Source organism: Gymnoscopelus braueri (genome assembly GCF_963280865.1).
Source record: "Gymnoscopelus braueri genome assembly, chromosome: 12".
Lineage (NCBI taxonomy): Eukaryota > Metazoa > Chordata > Actinopteri > Myctophiformes > Myctophidae > Gymnoscopelus > Gymnoscopelus braueri.
Window position 1 is genome coordinate 35,750,614 of NC_137614.1, and position 22,004 is coordinate 35,772,617.

The 22,004-nt window shown below is 41.3% G+C and overlaps 2 protein-coding genes across 5 annotated transcripts in view; both read left to right on the plus strand.

Moving 5' to 3' along the window:
- LOC308097323 (agrin-like) overlaps positions 1-8,874 on the plus strand; it is a 419,134-nt gene extending 410,260 nt beyond the window's left edge. The window contains 3 exon segments of the mRNA XM_080445056.1: positions 2,226-2,450; positions 4,380-4,483; positions 6,196-8,874. Of these exon segments, the coding sequence (XP_080301182.1) occupies positions 2,226-2,450; positions 4,380-4,483; positions 6,196-6,356 (490 nt within the window). The 3' untranslated portion in view covers positions 6,357-8,874.
- Positions 8,875-16,350: 7,476 nt separating this feature from the next.
- Positions 16,351-22,004, plus strand: part of ptpn11b (protein tyrosine phosphatase non-receptor type 11b) — a 67,634-nt gene continuing 61,980 nt past the window's right edge. For all 4 annotated transcript variants that reach the window (XM_080445043.1, XM_080445041.1, XM_080445044.1 and 1 more), the window contains exon 1: positions 16,351-16,458. In XM_080445043.1, coding sequence (XP_080301169.1) covers positions 16,445-16,458 — 14 coding nt within the window. In that variant the 5' untranslated portion in view covers positions 16,351-16,444. The remainder of the gene's footprint in view (positions 16,459-22,004) is intronic.

Genomic DNA, 22,004 nt, shown 5'->3' on the forward strand with positions numbered 1-22,004 from the left:
ATGTTCACAGTAAAAAAAAAGCGCAGACGTTTGGAGTTTGTTTGAGAACTTATGACAGTCTCTCCTTTTGTCTTGTAAACTGATGATGAAGGGCTGTGTACCGAAACGCTGTTCCCAATAAATACATTTTTTATTATTTGGCAAGTGGAAAAAAGTACACAGTATAAATCCGGAGTCATTAAGTTAATAACACTTTGGATTTTATTGTGTAATAACCCAACAGATGAAACCCCTTCCCCCCTTTAACTGTCCTGTGTTTATGGTCACATGTTTCCCTGTTTGCTATTCTGATTGGTGTGTCTTGTCTCGTCCTGTCTTGTCTGCAGTCCTGTGTTTTGTTGTGTTGTGTTTTTTGTATTGTCTTGAGTTGTGTTGTGTTTTCTGGTGTTGTTACTTTGTGTGCGTCCTGTGTGTTCTTGTGTTCGCCTCCTGTTTGTCATAAATACTCCCCTAAGCACTACCTTTGAAGACTGAGGAAGGGGCTCCACCTTGGCAGCTGTGCAGACATACTGTACTGTGGCACACAGATATTTGCATGCGTGTGCACAGAAACACACACGCACACACACGCAGGCAGGCACACACACACAGGCAGGCACACGTTGAAAGAAGTAATCTCTTTATATCCATTCATTGGATCTTTAGTGTTACTCTCTTCACTTAATGTATGCACGCGTGTTTGTGAGCGTGCGTGAGTGCGTGCGCCACGTAGTGCGTACAATGTATGTTTTTCTTTGCCATCTACGTTGTGTGTGTGTGTGTGTGTGTGTGTGGGGGGGGGGGGGGTACTGTAGCATTGCACACATTAATAAACACACACACACACACACACACACACACACACACACACACACACACACACACATACAGAATAACAGGCTCACTGTAGGATGGGTGGAAGTGGCCCAGACTCCCCTACATCGCTCCTCTCTCCCCCGCAGCTTCAGCAATCAACAGACAGGACATCAAACAGCAGCTCATATAGCGCTCGCTCTCACACACACACACACACACGCACACGCACACGCACACGCACACACGCACACGCACACGCACACACACACACACACGTCTGCCGACACAGGAAGAGTGTAGCAGCTATGCAGCACAAACGCAGTTGGAAGCTTAATAGCAAAACAGCTGCCTGCCACTGCTCCACTCACTGTGCATCCTGATGACTCTTCAGACAATGAGGCCGGCTTTGTACTTGACTGTAGGCCGGTGTCGCGTGCTGAAAATAGACGATCTACAAGCTCACAGAGCGCTGCGGACGATCGGCTATTCTCAGTGTAAATTAAGCATAAGGCCAAAAGCCCGACCGACTACTTGACTGCACAAGCAATCAGCGGCGGCCATTAACCGTATACCATATCGGCCAGTGAAGATGGCTGCCCGGAGAATTTGATTTCCTCGCACATTACAGCAACACGACCCCTCCTCTCTTCACACCCCCGACTATGAGACAACAAAAAAAACGCCTCTCACGCGCGCACAAACGCAACACACCCGCTGCGCATTCGCATCGAGACACTTAACTCTTTAAGACCTGAGAACGCATCTGTGTGTCATTTTTTGATTTCGTTGGGCTATTCAAAAATAGCAGATCTACAAGCTCATAGCGCGGCACCGAGTGCCGCGCTATGAGCTTGTAGATCTGCTATTTTTGAAAAATCGTGAAAAATGTTGTGCAAATCTTTGAATATATATATATTTAAAGCGAGCATTTCTAGCTAAAATGTTATTGCTTCTGGGGATTCTACAAATGTCTTCTAAATCAGTTTAAAACAGTTTTCTGAAACACTTATGTTGCTATAATATTGATGTCAGTGTCAAGGAGCCCCACAACGATATGTATTTGGCTGCGGACCCCCATCTCAAAAAAAATAAATCCAGGGACCCCCAGAAGCAAAGATTTGAGTAAAAAACAATTGCTTTATAGATATATATTCAAATATTTGCAAAAAAAAAACACGATTTAAAAAAAAATAGCAGATCTACAAGCTCATAGCGCGGCACTCGGTGCCGCGCTATGAGCTTGTATATCTGCTATTTTTGAATAGCCAAAAGTATAGAATATGGATAAAGTGGTTACACAGATGTGTCCCCCGGTCTTAAAGGGTTAACCCTCCGAGCAGCTGCGAAGAACGGATCTCCCGGGGGGAAAAAAAAGTCCCGGGCCATTATCCAAAGCTAACGTGGCTGTTTAATGTTTGGCTCTCCCGCAGCGAGAAGGCTCTGCTGGTGAACAAGTTTGAGCTGAGCATCCGTACGGAGGCCACGCAGGGCCTGGTGCTGTGGAGCGGCAAGGGCGTGGAGCGCTCCGACTACATCGCCCTGGCCATCGTGGACGGCCGCGTGCAGATGACCTACGACCTGGGCTCCAAGCCCGTGGTGCTGCGCTCCTCCGTGCGCGTCGACACCAACCGCTGGATACGCATCAAGGCCAGCAGGTAAGACTCGCCTTCACTGGCGTTGGTGGGGAATATTACCCTTTTGGTTCAAATGATTGTTAAATTGCTCTTTATTCTGATATTAATCATTGATATCGTGTGTTTGTTCAGTAACAGTGGGTCTCTTCTGTCTCTCCTGCTCTTCTGCAAACGGAAAATACCTTTTCAGGTCGAGGTGCCAATTTTATCCAACCGGGAGAGAGAACTCAAACAAGACACAGGAAGTGACATTGGAAGTAGAAAGGCTAAATGAGCAAACAAAATCTCTGAGTTCTCTCTTCTGATTGGATAAAATTGGTATCCCGACCCTGAAAACTTATTTTCTGTATATACTAAAGAACTGGAGAGACGGTGAGATCCGTGTTACTGAACAAACACTCAATAGTGTTTAAGTGGTTAAAGCTCTCAAAGTTACCTCCTTTGTTTGCTTTAGTCTGATCTGGAGCACGAGGTGGATGGGTTTGGTGTTGCGGGGGTTGTATGCTCTCCTGGGTTCCATTGTATCAGTGAAGAATTATACATCTTAGTCATCTAAGATCTAAGCCAATATTTTCTATTCTGCGAGTGTATCCCTGGACACTTGAGTTTCCATATTCTATTACATATGCTGTGTTATATATAGATGTGGTGCGTGGACCCACTGGACTCACTCAGTAACTCTATCAGCCAAGGTTTATTTTAATCCTCAATACCAGTCATGGATACCTTTTTAATATATATATTTTTTTGTATTGATGCATCCCTGGAATCTGTTTCAAATAATGGTCTCATTAGCAAGGACACTTCTTGGTTAGGTAGCATTTTTAGTAAAAGATTGCTGCTGGTTACAGTAGGAAGCATAGGACAGAGTTAAGTTCCTTAATTTGGCAAAATATCGAATCTCAAATGATTCCACCATAGGATATGCCACAATGTCAATGCCAGCAACTCTTGCATGACGCTACCTTTCTAGGACAAAACAGATACCCATTAGACACTTTCAACTCAACGTCCCTGTTTTGAGATAAAAAAGAAAAAGTGCAACGTGGCCCGACTCAATGTGAGCCATTGCGTATATTTGGCTTTTTTTAAATAGGGCTTAACCACATGGACCCTAGCAGCCCTATTCCTGGGCGAATATTCGGCGAAAAGAGCTCATGTACGAGCCCACCCATTGCAAACCGGTGTGAGCTTGTATTGTAGATATGCTATTTTTTACCAAAGAGATGTGGTGTAGAGGGAAACAAGTACGGGGCCTAGTATAGACACCTGGGGGACTCCTGTAGGGCATATTTTGTTAAGAACATTCTTAACTGGGTACCAGGTGATACGCAAGTGTCCTTGCTTCGTAGTCAGCATTTCGCCTCATAATTTGCTCATACCAAAGTCCCCAAATCTGGAATTTTACTCTTGTGTACAAGAGCAAAAAATGTTGAATGTTGGATTTATAAATCCTACCCGTGGTTTTTAGGGGAACTGTAGCAGTTGCTAAAGGAGAGACTGCGTTTAGAAAGAGAGCCAAACCGTGATGAAACTTGGCGGTGGCGCTTAGCAGCGTGCTGTTAAAAAGCTGTTCTCTCTTCTGAAACTCCTCGCACTATTGTAGCGCGTGCCAGTGTTTAGTGCAGTGCCATCTATAATGAATGGTATTTCCAGCCGCATCTGTCAGTGGTTTAGGCAGCCTTCTCGTTTTTAATTTTTCAGAACGCCGCCCAGCGCCCCCCCAGCCTGGGGAGTTATGTAAGCGCTTAGCGCTCTGGTGGCGCAGCCGCGGCCTCCTCGCGGTGCACCAGATTAAACGGAAGTTATTCAAAGTGACGTGCGCGCATCGAAAAGAGACTTGCAGCTGAATCTGTCTCTTTTGCCCACTTTCTCCTTTCTTTTTCCATCTCTCTCTCTCTCTCTCTCTCTCTCTCTCTCTCTCTCTCTCTCTCTCTCTCTCTCCCTCAGAGCGCTTCGGGACGGCTCTCTACAGGTGGGCAACGAGGCGGCGGTGACGGGGTCGTCACCCCTGGCAGCAACACAGCTGGACACCGATGGAGCGCTCTGGTTGGGTACGTAGAAAAAGCACACCAAAAAAACGAGACCTCATCCATTCAGACTGTGAAATACTGTTGGTTGAAAAGGCATGCATCACACCATGGGAATACTTGTAATTCTCCAGCACTTTTTTTACAGCCGCTGTTAGAACGGCTGCTAGCAGTTGAGCAATGAACTCATTGGCTCTGCGGAGGATAAGCGTATATAGGCTCTGGCGGAGGGAAGGGAAGGGTGGGGGGGGGGGGGGATTGCGGTTGGAAGGGGAGGCGAAAGAAAATGTCAAAGCCCATTCAGGTATTGAGTCGAGAAATGAAAGGCTATCTGACTAACTCCAAAGTTGTCCGCTCTCCAGAATTCCGAGCGACCAAAGTCGGCTCCTCCGTTATCTCCCCCTCGCTGAGTTCAATTTGGTCTGAAAAACCTCGCAGAGGAAGAAATTGCTCAGGAGGAGAACACACACGGCGGCACGCGGATAGAGGCATTCTGGGGGAAATAACATTTGCTGCTGGGTGTTTGAGGAGAGGGGGGGGGGGGTGCCTGAATCAATCCTTGAATATTCTTTAAAAATGCACAGTGCTTAGGGGCAGCGAAGAGGCACGTTTGAGAGGAGATGCGGCCGCAAGCCTGATTTATACTTGGTTGCGTGCCGGTAGTCGTACGATGAAAATAGCAGATCTACAAGCTACAAGATCTACAAGCTCATGACCAGTCTGTTAGATCTGCTACTTTCAGCCTGCGACAACGGTGCTCAACTTACTCAAAAAGTGGGGTATGGTGGTTCTCAAAAAGTGGGGTATGGGGACCCACTTTTAACCCTATTTACATCGGCTATTTGGAAATCTACAAAAATCTTAAACACAAATATTTTCGGTTGGGGGTCCACAGCCCTAAACACCCTACTGTACCACTACATATTAATTTGGGGGTCGTTGACCTGAAAATGGTTGATAACCGCTGAAGCAATTAAGCAGTACAGTGACATCGGAGAGAACACTCGCAAATCCACACTCACGTTTGCACTTTGTGCAGGCTTGCGCGTGTGCAGGCGTGTGCGCGCGTAAAGCAGTGCAGTGGAACAGGTGCTGAGCGTGCCTCGCAGCAGGAATACATAATCCCTCCTCACACGGCCCTCCCATCAAGGAGCCTTCTCCTTTTTAAATCCCCCCTTTCCACGCTCATCATTAATTCATCTGTAACTCGCATGAAATTAGCCCTGTCGATCCGCGATTCGGAAGGCGCGCAATCCGATTAGAGGAGGGGGCAGAGAGGGGAGGCCGTGTAAAGAGCTCGACGTGGATATGAACTCTCTCTCTCTCTCTCACAGATTAAGGAGAGGAAGAGAAGAAAAAGGAGGCTAGAGTAAGAGAGAGGGAGAAAGAAAAAAGAGTCGAGTCTGAGAAAGAAGAAGGGGAAATGTTAAATAAACGCATTTTACTGGCCGGTTTATCTGTGATATATGAAGCCAATTGAGGGAGAGAGAGACTGCGTGCGTGTGTGTGTGTGTGTGTGTGTGTGTGTGTGTGTGTGTGTGTGTGTGTGTGTGTGTGTGTGTGTGTGTGTGTGTGTGTGTGTGTGTGTGTGTGTGTGTGTGTGTGTGTGTGTGTGTGTGTGTGTGTGTGTGTGTGCGTGCGTGCGTGCGTGCTTGCGAGGACTTGAGCGTGCCACATTAGTGTACTGAAAGTTAATCTCTCTCTCTCTCTCTCTATGTCTCTCTCTCTCTCTCTAGGTGGTCTAGAGGAGTCAGCAGTGGCCCGTCGGCTGCCCAAGGCGTACAGTACAGGCTTCATGGGCTGCGTGAAGGACGTGCTGGTGGACGGTGTGGAGCTCCACCTGGTGGAGGATGCCCTCAACAGTCCCAAAATACTACACTGTCCTGCCGCCAAATAGCCTTGACAACTCCCCCTCCCCCCTCCACCCCCCCCTCCAGGAATAGAGAAAAGAACGAGAGAGAGTGAAAAGAACGGAAGAAAGGAAAAAAAACAAAAAACTACCCATTCCCTCCATCCATAGCGTCCCGTGTCTCCTGCTGTAATTATTTTCTATTTTTATATACTTTTCATCACTTTTTATATTGGAGAAAATGAAAAAATGAGTATGTTGTTTTGATTTCTTTTTTTGTTTTTGTTGTTTTTGTTTTGTTTTATATATATTTTTTGTCTGGGTTCTTTTTTTTTCTTCTTAAAATCTGCACCTCTGTTGACAGTACATGCATCCATCCACCGCACACGCACATACACACACGCGCGCACACACACACACACACACACACACACACACACACACACACACACACACACACACACGTGCGCAAACGCACGCATGCACGCACTCCCCGTATCACTCTCCAATCGCAGGCACGCACCAACGAGATTCTAATTTTTTTTGTTTTGTTTTGTTTTGTATTGAACCTTTTCGTGATTTTAAAAGCAAACGTCCGCAGAAACGCCTGCCTCCGTCCTGTCCCCTCATACCGTCCCCGGTCACCCGTCCTCCAGCTCATTACTTGAAACACTGGTGGGTCCTGGTGGCCGATCCCTGGTCACTGCTTGGTCTCTGGTGCCATACACTACACAGCCCCTCTTTTACCATGCATTCCCCGTCTTACGCCGGATCTTTGCTTGGTTTTGCGCATCGCGTCTCGCGCCGAAAATAGCCGATCTACAAGCTACGCACTTGTACAGTAGATCTGCTATTTTTGGTGTGAGACACTGGCACGTAACTAAGTGTAAATCAGGCGTAACATTCACTATACCACACATACCGTATATATACATACATACATACATACAGGGTTCGATTTGCTGTTGGGGGGAGGGGTGTTTGGAGATAATCCATGCCTCTGATTTTGATATCCCCACTCTGGTCATAAATTGTTGGGGGATGTGTTTTCCCCCTGCTTACGAATGAAATACATGCATTTCCCATTGTAGACTGTCCGATATGTTAAATAGTTTATGTTTGATAATATCACAGTTTAACGATTTCATTTTTTTCTTTTGCCTATATTAACCACATTAAGCCTGGCGTCCATATTTTGGGTAAATTGGGCAATTCGCCACGCATCGAGAGCTTGTAGATCAACTATTTCCCCTATTTTTACCTAAGTACATAGGTATATAGGGCTTAGGTGGGTAAGAAAATGTCTTACAATCGAACCCTGCACACAATCATACATACATACATACATACATACATACATACATACATACATACATACATACATACATACATACATTCCCATATATGAGAGACTGGAGGCATTATACTCTGTGCGTGTCCAGCACAAGCCTCAGAGAGCTGTAAAACTCATGGGACCTTTCAATGATCAAGCTGCTAAGAATGAACCTTTAACGCCCCTTCAGAAGCACCGCACACCATCACCCCCATCGCAATAGTGCAAACACACCGCTTCACACAGCGACCACCCGGAGTGTTAGTGGGCCATCTCTACACTCTCCGAGTTAAAAGTAGCACTCAACGATTTTACTGTGTACTCCTAGATATATGAATCCTCTCAGAGTTTTGTTTTTATTTTGAACTGTTCCTCACTAACACGCAGCCCCACCTGTGCTGAGACGGAGTGAGAGACAGAGAGAGAGAGAATTGCGCTCCACAAAGACTCGCACCCTGTACCATTAGTCAAGTGCTTCAATCGAGAAACTAATCACCGCCATGAATAGATGTAATGAATAACAGAGTATATAAATAATACCTGAGACTGTGAATACATACGTACGATGGGTTCTCTGTCGGGGAGAATTGTGCTTCTCATGTATTGTGCGATCTATTTTTCGAAATCAAGCAAGCGAAGGTTAACGATGACCACTATAAATGCATGCACTTCTGCAGTGTTGGTTTTGATGGTTTATTTCACTGTTGTTCACTGTTTGGGTTATTTCTTTTGGGCCCTGAAGTGTTTTATTCTGAAATGTCACAGATTTTTGTGTGTGTGTGTGGCTACCAATGCCAGTAAATACAAAACAAAGTTCACTCTAGCAGGCTGATGTATTTTTCCGCATAGCTCAGAGAAATATTGACCCTGTTACTTTTTCCCTCTGATGTTTTTATTGTTTTATTTTTTGCGTGGTTCTGTTTTGTTTTGTTTTTCGGTGGGAGAGGTTACTTTTCGCTGGACCTTGAACGGTGCATACGAGAGAGAGTTTGTTACCACGAGCGACCTTAAGGAGGTGCTAAAAGCAAAGGCTGCAGAGAGGAGAGCCAGGAGAAGATTGGAGTACTCTAGCAGAACTGAACTCGGGGATGTTCATCACGACCTACAGACGGCCGTCGACGACAGCAAAAAGCCTTTGAACTTTAAAAAAAACTTTGTCAGAGAGTCTATCTCTTTTCCAAGGTCCGACCGAGAAGCTGAGAGTTCTCTCCGGCTGTTGGGGGGGAAAAAGGGGACAAAAGAGATTTTTGTCATGCCGTTTGAACATGCGACAGCCGCAAAGGTGGAAAAAATGGTGTATATTCACACTTGCAAATTAACATAGTAATGCATGGGTTTGTATTGAATTCCATAACATTCAGAGAGCTGATGCACCGTGGGAAAAATCATCCTTTGCTGAACAACAATAAGCAGACTGATAAGACTTAAAGACACTCTTGTTTATATGAGATAACATGGCAATATTATAAGACAAATATCATGCCTGTTTGTGGTTCGAGTATCAATGGTCTTGTACACTTTTTTCTTTTTCAAAGTTATCCTCCCTCCAGAAAAAGCATCATTTGACCGTATTTTTTGTACAGCCCTGCAATTTTTAAGTGTAAATTTAGTAAATGTGTAATCTGTGGACGTTTATGTTTTTTAGTATTATACACTGGAACCAAGTCTTAAAGCCGGATTCATACTTCGTCGTGCAACAGCGTCGCCTAGCCCGAAAATAGCCGACGCACGAGCTCTCGTGTGTGTGCGTACGTCGGCTATTTTCGGGCAGCACCGCCCGCGTAAGACGGGATATAAATTGAGCATTACTTGTCTGTCCAACCACACGTGATGACGATATTCTCATGTCAAAAGGACCATTCACACAGAGCACTATAACGATAACTACAACTATATCGTTCACTATCGTTGTCTATGTTATAGTTGTGGTGTGGACTTTGCCATCCACTTGACTAAAAACGATATCTTTATAGTTATGGTTATCGATTGTTATAATGCTTGGTGTGAACGGCCCTAAGCGGGGGGGGGGGGGATGGGGGGAGGGACATTCTAGTGGTAGGACTGTGTAGCGTTGTAACCTCAAGCTGCAGAGTGTCCCGAAAGCTAAAACCCAGGAAACCGGCCTTTCGTGTCCCCAAGAAATGGCCTCAAATAATTCTCCCGAGTCTTTTACAGACTATTTAGACGGACCCATTCCAGTGGTACTACTATAGCGCTTAAAAGAAGGGAGATTCCTGTGCACTTGGAGAGGCACTTTGCAGACTAATCCTGTGGGTTTCGAGAAGACGAAAGAATAGACCGTTGCAATCTGTGGTTATTAGGGTTGAAAAACTATGAATTGCCTTAAAATGTAAAAAAAAAAGCTGGTCACTTCATAAACAGGTGACAAAAGACGTTTTACATATAGCTGTTTCCATACTCTTTTCTTTAGCCAGTGTATTAGCCTCATCCCCATAATGTAAATGAATAATACATAATAATAATAATGATAATTATATTAGTAATAATGCTCATACGAGAAAAGAATTCCCAGTGGGGGGCCTCCAGAAAACGTCTCCTCTGGCTTTTTACAAAAAATCTTCTATTTACTGTTTTTTGGATCTATTTTCTGTTCCTTATTTATGTCTACATGTGGATATCCCCCATGTCTGGCCTCTGGAATACTACTGTCTGTCCGACTGCCAAAACACTTCCTCAGAAGGGCAGTGCGCCGAGTGAGAGTGGCATGACCTTGACCATTACTAACTTTATGACCTTTGTCTTGTGTTCCTACCACCATGAAAATAAAGTGTCAACCAAAATGGACCCCACGCTTGTCGGCCGTCTGGATTCATTCATCATCTCCAATTCACTGCCAAAGTGGTGGACACAGTGCTCAAACCCAGCACTTGAGTCAGACTGAGCCTAGATACTCCTGGTCAAATATTACTCAAGTTGCTCCGTCAAATTTGTACTTGAGTTAAAAGTACAGGAGTACTTACTTTTAAAAAATTGTATATATAGAGTATTCAAAAGTACAAATTAGTAAATTTTCTTTTTTATATCAATGCATCACTGTATTGAAATTTTGGGTTGTGCCAAAATATATCAAAGACTTTCCAGATTTTTTCTTCTATCTTTAATAGTTAAAATAGCACACTTACAAGCTCAGAACATGTCGCATTACGACACATTGTGAGCTTGTAGATCTGCTATTTTCGCTATATTTGAAATGGGGCTTAAAGGGATACTTCACTTCCGGGCCGCCGACACATTTAAAAAAAATATTAAAAATAAATGAAAAAAGTTATGGAAAATTCATGGCCCCCTCACGCATTAGAGTGTCCTACTAATGTGTGAGGGGGCCATGAATTTTCCATAACTTTTTTCATTTATTTTTAATATTTTTTTTAAATGTGTCCCCGGCCCGAAAGTGAAGTATCCCTTTAAGTGGTTAATTCATAATGTAACTTTTTTCCCTCCGTAGAAATGTGGTGGAGTCCAAAAGTACAATATTTGTCTTTGAACTGTATGGGAGTGAAAGTCAAGTATCCGAAAAGACAATATCCAAGTACAAATACTTGTACTTGAGTACTGTACTTAAGTACAGAGCTCAAGTATGTACTGTCCACCACTGCACTCCCAATTAAATCCAGTTCATGACTTTCATCGACTCAGAGACCATTGCGTCGGGGTTGGGGTGGTTGGGTTAACGAGATCACAGTGTTTTGACTTTACAACAGGTATTACATAACATGTGGGGCATGCGTTCCCAACTTGCACCGTTTCCCATTTACATTGTTCCTGTCTTGCGTGGTACCCGAGTAGGGTACATCTGTCTGACACTAACCTCTATAACCTTCTGTAAAGAGAACTCAACAGCAATGTGCAAAAAAGGGTATCAGATTTGTAGAAGGTAGGCCTGACCTCGATTATTCGAATAGTCGACTAATCAGTCGAGGGGCGTCTGAGTCGACTGCCAATCTCTTAGTCGAATTATAAAAAATAAAAAAATGTTTTTCAAAATTGTATTTATTATTTTTATTCGACTGAGAGATTGGCCTAATTTGTTATATTAATTAACTAATAGTTTGCCAAAAATAGGATATACATCATGATTTATTGGGAGAAACCAAGCAAGTATATGTTAAGTTAGACATTAGGCACCCCTACAGTCCAAATGGAATGTTCCTCTATTGCATAACATCTTTTTTGCATTCGACTGAGAGATTGGCAGTCGAATCATGCCATTTTTTTTGGGGGGGGGGTGTTGCATTAGTCGACTATTAGTCGACTATAGCCAACATTTGGCCAATCAGATTTGACTATGGAAATCCTTAGTCGGGGACAGGCCTAGTAGAAGGTATACAGTACATCTATATACATCAGTAAATGTATTTATATAAAGTAGAGCGTTATAGAATGAAGGTGTCCATGCATCATTCATGCTCATCTCTGTATACTTAAGTGATTCATGTATTCAGTAGCCGCCTTTGGCAGACGGAGTAGCATCATGAGTCAGAGGCGCATCTCACAATGTGTTATTTTTATACCCGTTGGGGAAAGCAGTTTTGTACAAAGGTCAGGGTGGATTGATAAATCCTGCAACAGAGGCAGGCTCTCTCCTTAATGACATGCCATCAGATGGTTCCAGCTGTGCCAGCACAGCCTTCACACTCCAGAAAAGACAGTCTCATCAACATTGAAGCCATTTTATTTCTCACGACCCCCCCCCCCCCCCCCCCCGTCCAACAGTGGTGGAGGAAGTACTCAGACGTAAGCAATACCACAATATAACAATACTCTATTACAAGTAAAAGGCCTGTTTTCAAACGTTTACTTGAGTATATAAAATAGGGCTTAATGTAGGTAGGCTATGTTTTGTCATCTAAATCAATAAAGTAACAAGTAGCTAAAGATGTCAAATAATTGTAGTGGATTACAAGTACAAATTTGCCTTTGAGATGTAGTGGAGTAGAGTATAATGTATTGAAACATGGAAATACTCAAGTAAAGTAAAAGTACTGTACCTCAAAAGTCTACTTACAGTACTTAAGTAAATTAGTTACTTTCCACTGCAGAATACCCAAAAGCTTACTCATACTCCGTTTCAAACCTAAATAATGATGAACGGTTCCTTTTCTTTTTTTTCTCACAAGGCCCTGGCTGTCTGGCCGCATTACTCTCAATCTAAGTCGCCTTTGTTTCCATGGGCAGATTTGCACTACTTTGTGCAAGAGGATTTGCCTGTCTCAGGGCAGAAAAGAGGTCGAAGGTCAACCCGGCACCAATCACCTCAGGGAAGAATGGACATCCTGACCGCATGGCCATCTGGGATATGTTCTCTCTCTGTGACGCTAAAGCCATGCTATTTCATCCTCTTCCACCACTGCCAACCTGGCATAGGACAGCATTTTCTAAAATGTTTGAATATGGTCCAAAATGTTGTAAGATTTTCCATTTTACAAGGCTGCATCGTTTCGTGTGGTCATTAAGCCATTCCTCCATCACTCATTAATGTTTTTTGTCCATCACCCTCCCTGAAAATAGCAATATATTGGAACCTGAAAGGGCAGCTCTGGCTCCAGTAAATGACGGTGCCCTTTTCTGCTTGATCCGTCTGTACGCACCCCGTCCTGCGTTCTGCTATCTGTGGTCCTCTAACATTTTAGAATAGCAGTCTCATCCGTTGCACTATCCACCAGGCTACAATTTATTTCCATTATGCAGCGGTGCCAATTTTAATTATCACCTAAACTCAACAAACACCAGCAATGATTACTATCAGAATATAGCAATGATTACTATCAGAATATAGACCTTAAACTTTTTAACAATCCCTTTGAAACTCTGAGAACTGGCAATTTGTTACAAAATAAAAAAAATCTAGAATTTGGAGAATGGTCTGAAGTGATGTAAAGTATACATGGTTTGAACATGCTCGAACATTTGATATTTAATATTTAAGACCTAATATTTATACAATTGCTAGAAAAACAGTGTTATTGGGCATGAACAAAAAGTTTAAGGGTAGATTTAGGTCTGATAATGATGTACCGTGCATGTTCAAATCATGTATATTTTACATTATCAGACCATTTTCCAAATTATACATTTTGGAAAAAATAGCCAATTTTACACTGAGGAGCCCACTCTTCCTGTATCCAGAGAAAGGAGAACTCCATCAGTCCAGTAGTGGCACCATGGTGGGTCAAAACAACATAGGTGGAAAGCAGATCCTTGGAGCAGCCTGTAATTGCATAAACTCAGCTCTCTCTCCCTGCAAGATGAACCTCCTCTGATAATAACACAGCCTGTTGACGTCAATGCTGCTCCTCTCTTCTTCTCACTCATCGTCTCATCTTTCTAATTTGTCAGTGGTGGAAGAAGTACTCAGATTTTGTACTAAAGTAGTAAAAGTAGCAATACAACAGTATAAAAATATTCTGTAAGTAAAAGTCATGTATTCAACATTTTAATTCAGTAAAAGTACAAACGTATTTATACTTAAAAGTAAAAGTTTGTCATAACTTTTTAGAAAATATTTCCGGCACTAGCAGCTCGACAATTGGCTATTCTAGAATAGCCGAAGTATATGTTTAATATATGTTTTGTGATAATCCTTTATTCAAATTGGCTTAAGGGAGGACCGGCCACGTCGCTCAGATTCAGATATATGGGCACAAAAGGGTCACAGACAGACAAAGCCCCCAACACTATGACTCAGACATATCGGTCGGATCGGCGGTGCAACGTAGGTGTGACCTTTATCTAAAGGCATCTATAGAGTGCACCTCTAAAGGCGCCACAAATGCAAAACGTTGCACCGTGTGTCGAATAAATGCTATTTCCCCCCACAGCTTCCTCACATCCTGATGGCTGCACCCCAGACCTGACCCAGCCCTGGCTAGACAACCCGGTCTGGTGGAGATATGCACCCTTTTCAAGTTCATTTTGTCCTTGCCTCAAAACATTCAACTTAAATAGCCTACACAGTAAAATCCTCAGTGTTTAGATTAAAGGAGTTACACATGAATACATTACCAGAGGATTTGACTGTGTAGATTTGCCTTCATTATTCATAAGATAATTATTTATTGCGTGGTAAAGCCTGACACCAGTTCAGTGTTGGTAAAATGCTAATCTCGACGATGGGTTCCCAGATTGGTAAAATGCAAGCAAACAGAAATCATTAGCCCTGTGTGTTTGAGGGGGTCCCAAGTGTATCTTAAGAAAATTCCCTTTAAAGTATTCAATCAAGTAGTTCTCCATAAGTTGATATAAGATCCTATAGGGCATAGCAGTGGCGGCCATTTTCTGGTTCCACTTTAAAATAGTCAATGCATTTTTCCCATTGACATTTCCAAAAATATTTATATCAATTCATTTAAGCCTAGAATCAAGCCATCCAGGGTCCTGGTGAATCATGACCATAAAACATTTTTTTCTGTGATTTTATTTTATTTTATATTTAATTGATATACTATATTTAATAAATACCCTTTGTTTTGCCGTTTTCCAAAAAGTTTTTTCACAGAATCAAATGTTTTATGGTCATGAATCACCAGGACCCTGGATGGCGGTGGAATATTTTTGTTTAGAGTTACTAAAACTTTATGATAATCTTTGTATATATATAGCCTATATGCGTCTGGAGTGGCTACTGTTTAGTAGCTATAAGAAGACAGTTTTGACCTAAAGTCAGGGAGTGAGTAAGCCACAACAAGCTATAATCTAAACCTCTACAATACCTTTAAACTAGCTCTCTCTGACGGGAGCCGAAAGTAGCAGATCTACAATAACAATAACAATGGTTCTCGAAGTCAGAGAGGGGGGTCTGTAACTCTGAGAGTGTAGTAGCCTACACTGTGTAGGCTATTATTGAACATGTAGACTAGGCCTACTACATGTTCAATAATACACTCAGAGTTTGGGGTCCTTGAAATGAGAAAGTTTGAGAACCACCACTGAACCAGGCTACACCAGCATGCACATGCATGCAGTGGTGTAAAGTAACTAAGTACATTTACTCAAGTACTGTACTTAAGTACAGTTTTGAGGTATTTTTTACTTTACACATTTCCAAATTTCTGTACTTTTACTTCTACTCCACTATCTCAGAGGCAAATATTATACTTTTCCTCCACTACAATTATTTGAAAACTTTAGTTACTAGTTACTTTGTGGATTTGGATTATTATTACAAAACATGCATTAACCACTTCAGCCCTATAAACATTTTGGCCATTTGAAAATAGCCGATCTACAAGCTCACAATGCGTGGCGATGCGACTCATTGTGAGCTTGTAGATCTGCTATTTTCAAAAGATTTTATTTTATTTTATTATGTTTAATATTTTTATTTGTATTTGAAAAAAATTGGGACATTGTTCATGAGTACTTTTACTTTTGTACATTTTGATACCAATAATAGGCTACTTTTGTACTTGTACTCAAGTAAATTCTGAATGCCTGACTTTTACTTGTAACAGAGTATTTCTACATTGCAGTAGGCCTATTGATACTTTTACTCAAGTAAAAAAAATATCGTAGCCTACTTTTTCCACTACTGCCAGCATGTGTCCTCCACACTGTCCAGCAGCCTGTCTCTTTGGAGGCGGGGCGTGTTTGGTAAGTTGAACATTGTACAGACGCAGCACCGCCCTCCCGGAGCGCTCCGCTACTCACACACACACACACGCGCGCGCACACTGCGCTGCACTGACTGTGCACAGACAGACAGGACGCAACAAGGGAAGGAAGGTTCACTTTATCCGACTTTCCCTTCTCGTTCGAGGACGACTGACAGCTTCTAAAGTCTGCTATGACGTCTCGCAGGTAAGTTCCTGTTTGTTCTACTGACGTTAATAATGACTGGCATTAATAATAATAGTGGTATATTTATTCATGTTTAACTTCACAACCTCTGACTCCTGTGGGCTTGACGTTACACAGTGGATCAGACGCTGTTCACAATCAGCGCACCTTGACTGTTCGCCGTTGTGAACGTGTTACAAACTACTGTCTGTCTGTCTGTCTGTCTGTCTGCGTGTTTTAGAGCAGCGGTTCACAAACTTTTCGGCTCGATACCCAAAGCAGAAATGCGATGTCTGTCCAATGGACCCAAGCTAGTGAAAATAGTTGATCTACAAGCTCACAACGCGTCGCTTGAGCTTGTAGAAATCGGCTGTTTTCACTACTTCTTTAACATTTGTTTTCTAATTTATGGGATTTCTTAGATTTATTTATATTTTTATTCAAAAAGCATTGTATTTTGTTTTTAATTCATGAAATATTTTTTACATTTTGAGATAACAATAATTAAATCAAAATGTGGGAAACAAAAAATAAAGGGACAGTTACTCGTGACCCATGAAAATGTGTCCGCGACCCACAAATGGGTCCCGACCCACTGTTTGAGAATGTTTAAAATTTAGATGATTGTTTGCTCATGTGGTTTCATCAACTATCAACTCAGGCTGCTCTGTTTGCGTCCTGGTGATTTCAGCAGCAGGAGAAGAGACGGGACAATTTCCTCTGCTAGTCTCTCTCTCTCTGTTTCTCTCTGTTTCTCTGTGTGTGTGTGTCTCTCTCTCTGTCTCTCTCTCTCTCTCTCTCTCTCTCTCTCTCTCTCTCAAATCCATGAGGGCTTTATTATTGGCATGCGAAACATAGATATTGCCAAATCAAGTGTAAAAACTAAACTAGGCTACTATAGAGAATATAGAAATGTGTAAACAGAGCTGTGTAACATTGCAATACAATTTAGTAGATACAATTTAAACTTGAAAAAAATTGGAAAATGTTTCTGTTGTTAAAACTAGGCTATATGAAGCATATTCATATTAATCAAATTCATATACAAAATATACAAAATACACACATGAATACTTTTCATACACTGTGTGTGTGTGTGTGTGTGTGTGTGTGCGTGTGTGCGCGCGCGCGCGTGCTTGATGCAGGAAATTGGGGGTGCAAGCTTGCTGTCAAAAGCAGGGTGCACACTTTACAAAGCACAGTAGGCTCTGCTTTGCCCTCACCTACTGTACGTACATTTAGTTTGAGCTTTGTCTGTATGTGACATAATCAATACTGCATCTCATATCATTCATCTTGATTATGAGAGTGCTGCACTGTACTGCAGCAGGTGGCCAATGGCCATGCACCATAATGCCTGATAGTTCATACTACGGCTGGACGATTAGATTAATGAAACGATTATTTAAATTGCATTTTTGAAAATAGCGCATTTCTACAATCTCAAAACATTGTGAGCTTGTAGATTGGCTATTTTAGCTATAGGCCTAGTTGTACATTGTAATGAAGACCTGAAGATTTGAGTAAAAAAAAAATCCACTTTAAAAGAATACATGTATTCAAAGATTTGCACACATTGCCACGATTTTTCAAAAATAGCAGATCTACAAGCTCGTAGCGCGGCACTCGGTGCCGCGCTATGAGCTTGTAGATCTGCTATTTTTGAATGGCCTAAGTGTAAAATAATCCTTTTTTAGCTCATCAAAAAATGACACGGACGCGTTCCAGGTCTTAATGGGTTAATCAGATGAATCAATTTAGTCGATTAAAAAATCTATTCGAATGTTTTCGTGTTGTTTCGTTGATAAGAAAAAACAACAAAAAACAACCCCGCTGCTCAATTATTCCATTAACCTACGTACATGAGCACGATTTAAGTCTGTTATTGGTTGTGAAATATCCGTTTTGATATATTTTTTTCGCTAATTGCCCAGACCTTAATTCATCCTGTCTATGACCATGTCCCACTCTAAAGAGTACAGATCTGCAAGCAATACACAAAATCAACCCTGCTTTATTATACAAAATAAAAGTAACACTTCAGCAAAGAGGAGATATTCAAGTTAAGCTAAAGTGATATTTTTATTTTGGTAGTCTAGTCACCCATAGTATTGTCAGCAGAAACCCAGTACTGCCAAATCCTTAGTGTTAAACAGTGGTGGAAAGTGAAGTACATTTGTTGGAGGTACATTTACTTTACTTGAGTATTTCAATTTTTCCATCTTTAAACATCTACTCCACTACTCAGAGGCAAATATTGCACTTTTTTACCGTGCTACAATTATTTTATAGCTTTCGTTACTAGTTACTTTGGAGATTTCAAATATTTACTCAAAACATACATGAAGCACTTAAGCCCTAGTTTATACTAGTCGAAAATAGCTTATCTACAAGCTTACACCGCGTCGCAAGCTTGTAGATCAGTTAGAAGAGAAAAAAAAAATCCTACTACTTTTACTTTTACGTCGATACTTATATTTGGAGCAATCATTTTGTACTTAGTAACATTTTGAATACAGGCCATGTAAAGCTACGAAAAAAACCAACCCTCAGTACTTCTTTCAACTCTGTCGTTAATATAACTGTTTGTTGTCGTTTGTTGTAACATAAATGCTTTGATGTGGAGTTACCTACCAAGGTGACCTCCCACATCGTTCCTGTCGAGCAGAAACCTCTTATCTCCATATTTGTACTTTCTATGTTTCATCGTAACTTAACCCTTTCAGACAAGCTCATAGCGTGGCACCGAGTATGCGCTTGTAGATCTGCTATTTTTTTTTAATCGTGAACATTTGAGCAAATCTTTGAATATATATATATTTTTCAAAGTGAACATTTGTAACTCAAATCTTTGTTTCTGGGGAATTTTACAAATGTCTTCTAAATCCGAACAGTTTATTGAAAAGATATGATGTTGCTATAACTAGTGGTTCTCAAACTTTTTCATGTCAAGGACCCCCAAAATTATATGAATTTTGGCCGCGGACCCCCATCTCAAAAATATTTAGTTCCAGGGACCCCCAAGAAGTTGTAACAGAGTTAAAAATGTTCGCTATGGAAAAGTAGATATTCAAAGATTTGCGCACATTTTCACGATTTAAAAATCTGCTATTTTTGAATAGCCCAAAGAAATCTTAAAAATGACACAAATGATGCTTTCCCGGTCTTAAAGGGTTAACACCCTCCTTCGTCATACCACACAGTGTCACACAAAAGTAGCAAACGTAGCCGATCTACAAGCTGAAAACGCGCAAGCTTGTAGATCAGCTATTTTTCCTTTTTTTTTTTTTTTTTTACTACGAAAAGTAACAGTTTTGGACATATGAGTTTTCCACACGACAGCAGCCAAATGTGGACTCAAGCAGATGGCTTGTTTCTAACAGAGACTGTGTGGGCTTGTCATTAGCGGCGTTATGTGCAAAAAGGAAGAAAAAAAAGCCTTGTCAGCCATCTGACAGTTTGCAGTTTACACAAATAGCTTGGCTTTTATATGGGTGGAAAGAAGATAAGAGATGCAGTGGAACACATGGGAATGTGAATTCTGTCCTGCGTGTGCAACATCTTGCAGGTGGGCTGTGAAAACCCACCAGGGTTAGGTAACGACAACAAAATTAAGCAGATCTACAAGCTCACAATGTGTTGCATTGTGTGTTGTGTTGTGAGCTTGTAGAACTATGCTATTTTAGAAAATGTTTGATAGGGCTTAACCCATTAAGGCCTGAGGTTCCGATTCTACAAGAAATATTTTCTGAAAAACATATGTTGCTATAATATCAGTGGTTCTCAAACTTTTTTTATGTCAAGGACCCCCACAAGTTTCGGTGCCGCGCTATGAGGTTGTATATCTGCTATTTTTGAATAGCCAAAGTATAAAATAATGGCTTAAGTGGTTACACGGATGCGTTCCCGACTTCCCGGTTTTAATAAAGCTCACTTTATGTGTATATTATAATGTACTTGTTTGCTTGTATATTAAATGAAATAGAAACTTTAATCAAATAAAAGTTTTTCAAATATTGAGAAAAGCATTTTAAAATATCAAGTCAAAACATCTGTGTTTAGAACTCTCCAAAATGGGAATATGCATTGGGCTGGGCGATATGGCTTCCAATCAATATCACCATTATTTCAAACATTTCCCACGATTACGATTAATGAACAATTACTTTATACACTTTTTTTTACACTGCCATCATAGTTTTCTGACCAGGTCTGAACTGTAAATATTACGGGCTCACTATTTTTGAACACCTTGTACAACAAAGTATAATACAGGGTTAAGTGGTTTAGTCAGACTAATGAATGTAGTCAATTATAGAAAATCGTGTCGATTCCATGATATATGAGGGGAAACAATTATGTAAAACAGTTTTCATTTAGAATCAGAATCACAATCATAGGTTTGCCGGTGTAAAGAAGTGGGTTTGGAGTGAAAAGAAAATAAAAGAGCACAGGATACAAACAGATCAAATAATCAAAGATATATATATATATATATACAGTACATAAACTATATCGTCTCTGTCGGGTGGAAACCTCATATGTCCAAAACTGTTACTTTTATAGGATTCAAATAAAAACAATAGCAGATCTACAAGCGCAGAACGCTTGTAGATCTGCTACTGTTGATGCTTTTGTGTAACGCTGTAGTATGAGCAAGTATATAGGCGTTAATTCAACCCATTAAGACCTGGGACGCATCTGTGTCACTTTAGATTTCTTTGGCTATTCAAAAATAGCAGATCTACAAGCTCATAGCGCGGCACCGAGTGCCGCGCTATGAGCTTGTAGATCTGCTATTTTTGAAAAATCGTGATATTATTATTATTATATATTTTTTAAAAGTGAGAATATGGAGATAAGAGGTTTCTGCCCGACAGCAACGATGTAGAGATGGCGTGTGTAGTAGCAGGTACATGATGTTTAGAACATTCTAGCTTCATATGCAGGTGTGTGTCCTCTTAGGAACATCAGCACGGTATGCAGGTGTATACATAACATGCTGCCCTGAGGCCATGTTAAAGAAAGTATACTGTACCAGCAGGTACAGTGTTCTTAATCCATTCAATCCGGGAACGCATCTGTGTCATTTTAGATTTGATCTATAATTATTTTATACTTTGGCTATTTAAAAAATAGCAGATATGCAAGATCATAGCGCTATGCTATTTTTGAAAAATCTTGAACATTTGTGCAAATCTTTGAATATATATATTTTTAAAGCCAACATTTGTAACTCAAATCTTTGCTTCTGGGGGGGTCCCTGGAACAAAACATTTTGAGATGGGGGCGTCCGTGGGCCAAATGCATATCTAAAAATGTTTTCTAAACCCTAACAGTATGTTGTTGCTGTATCAGTGGTGCACCAACCTTTCCATGTCAAGGACCCCATCTCAATGATATGTATTTGGCCGCGGACTCCCATCTCAAAACATGTTGTTCCAGGGACCCCCAGAAGCACAGATCGCAGTTAAAAATGTTCGCTTCAAAACAAATATATACATTCAAAGATGTGAAAAACATTCACGATTTTGAAAAAAAAGTAGCAGATCTACAAGTTCATAGCG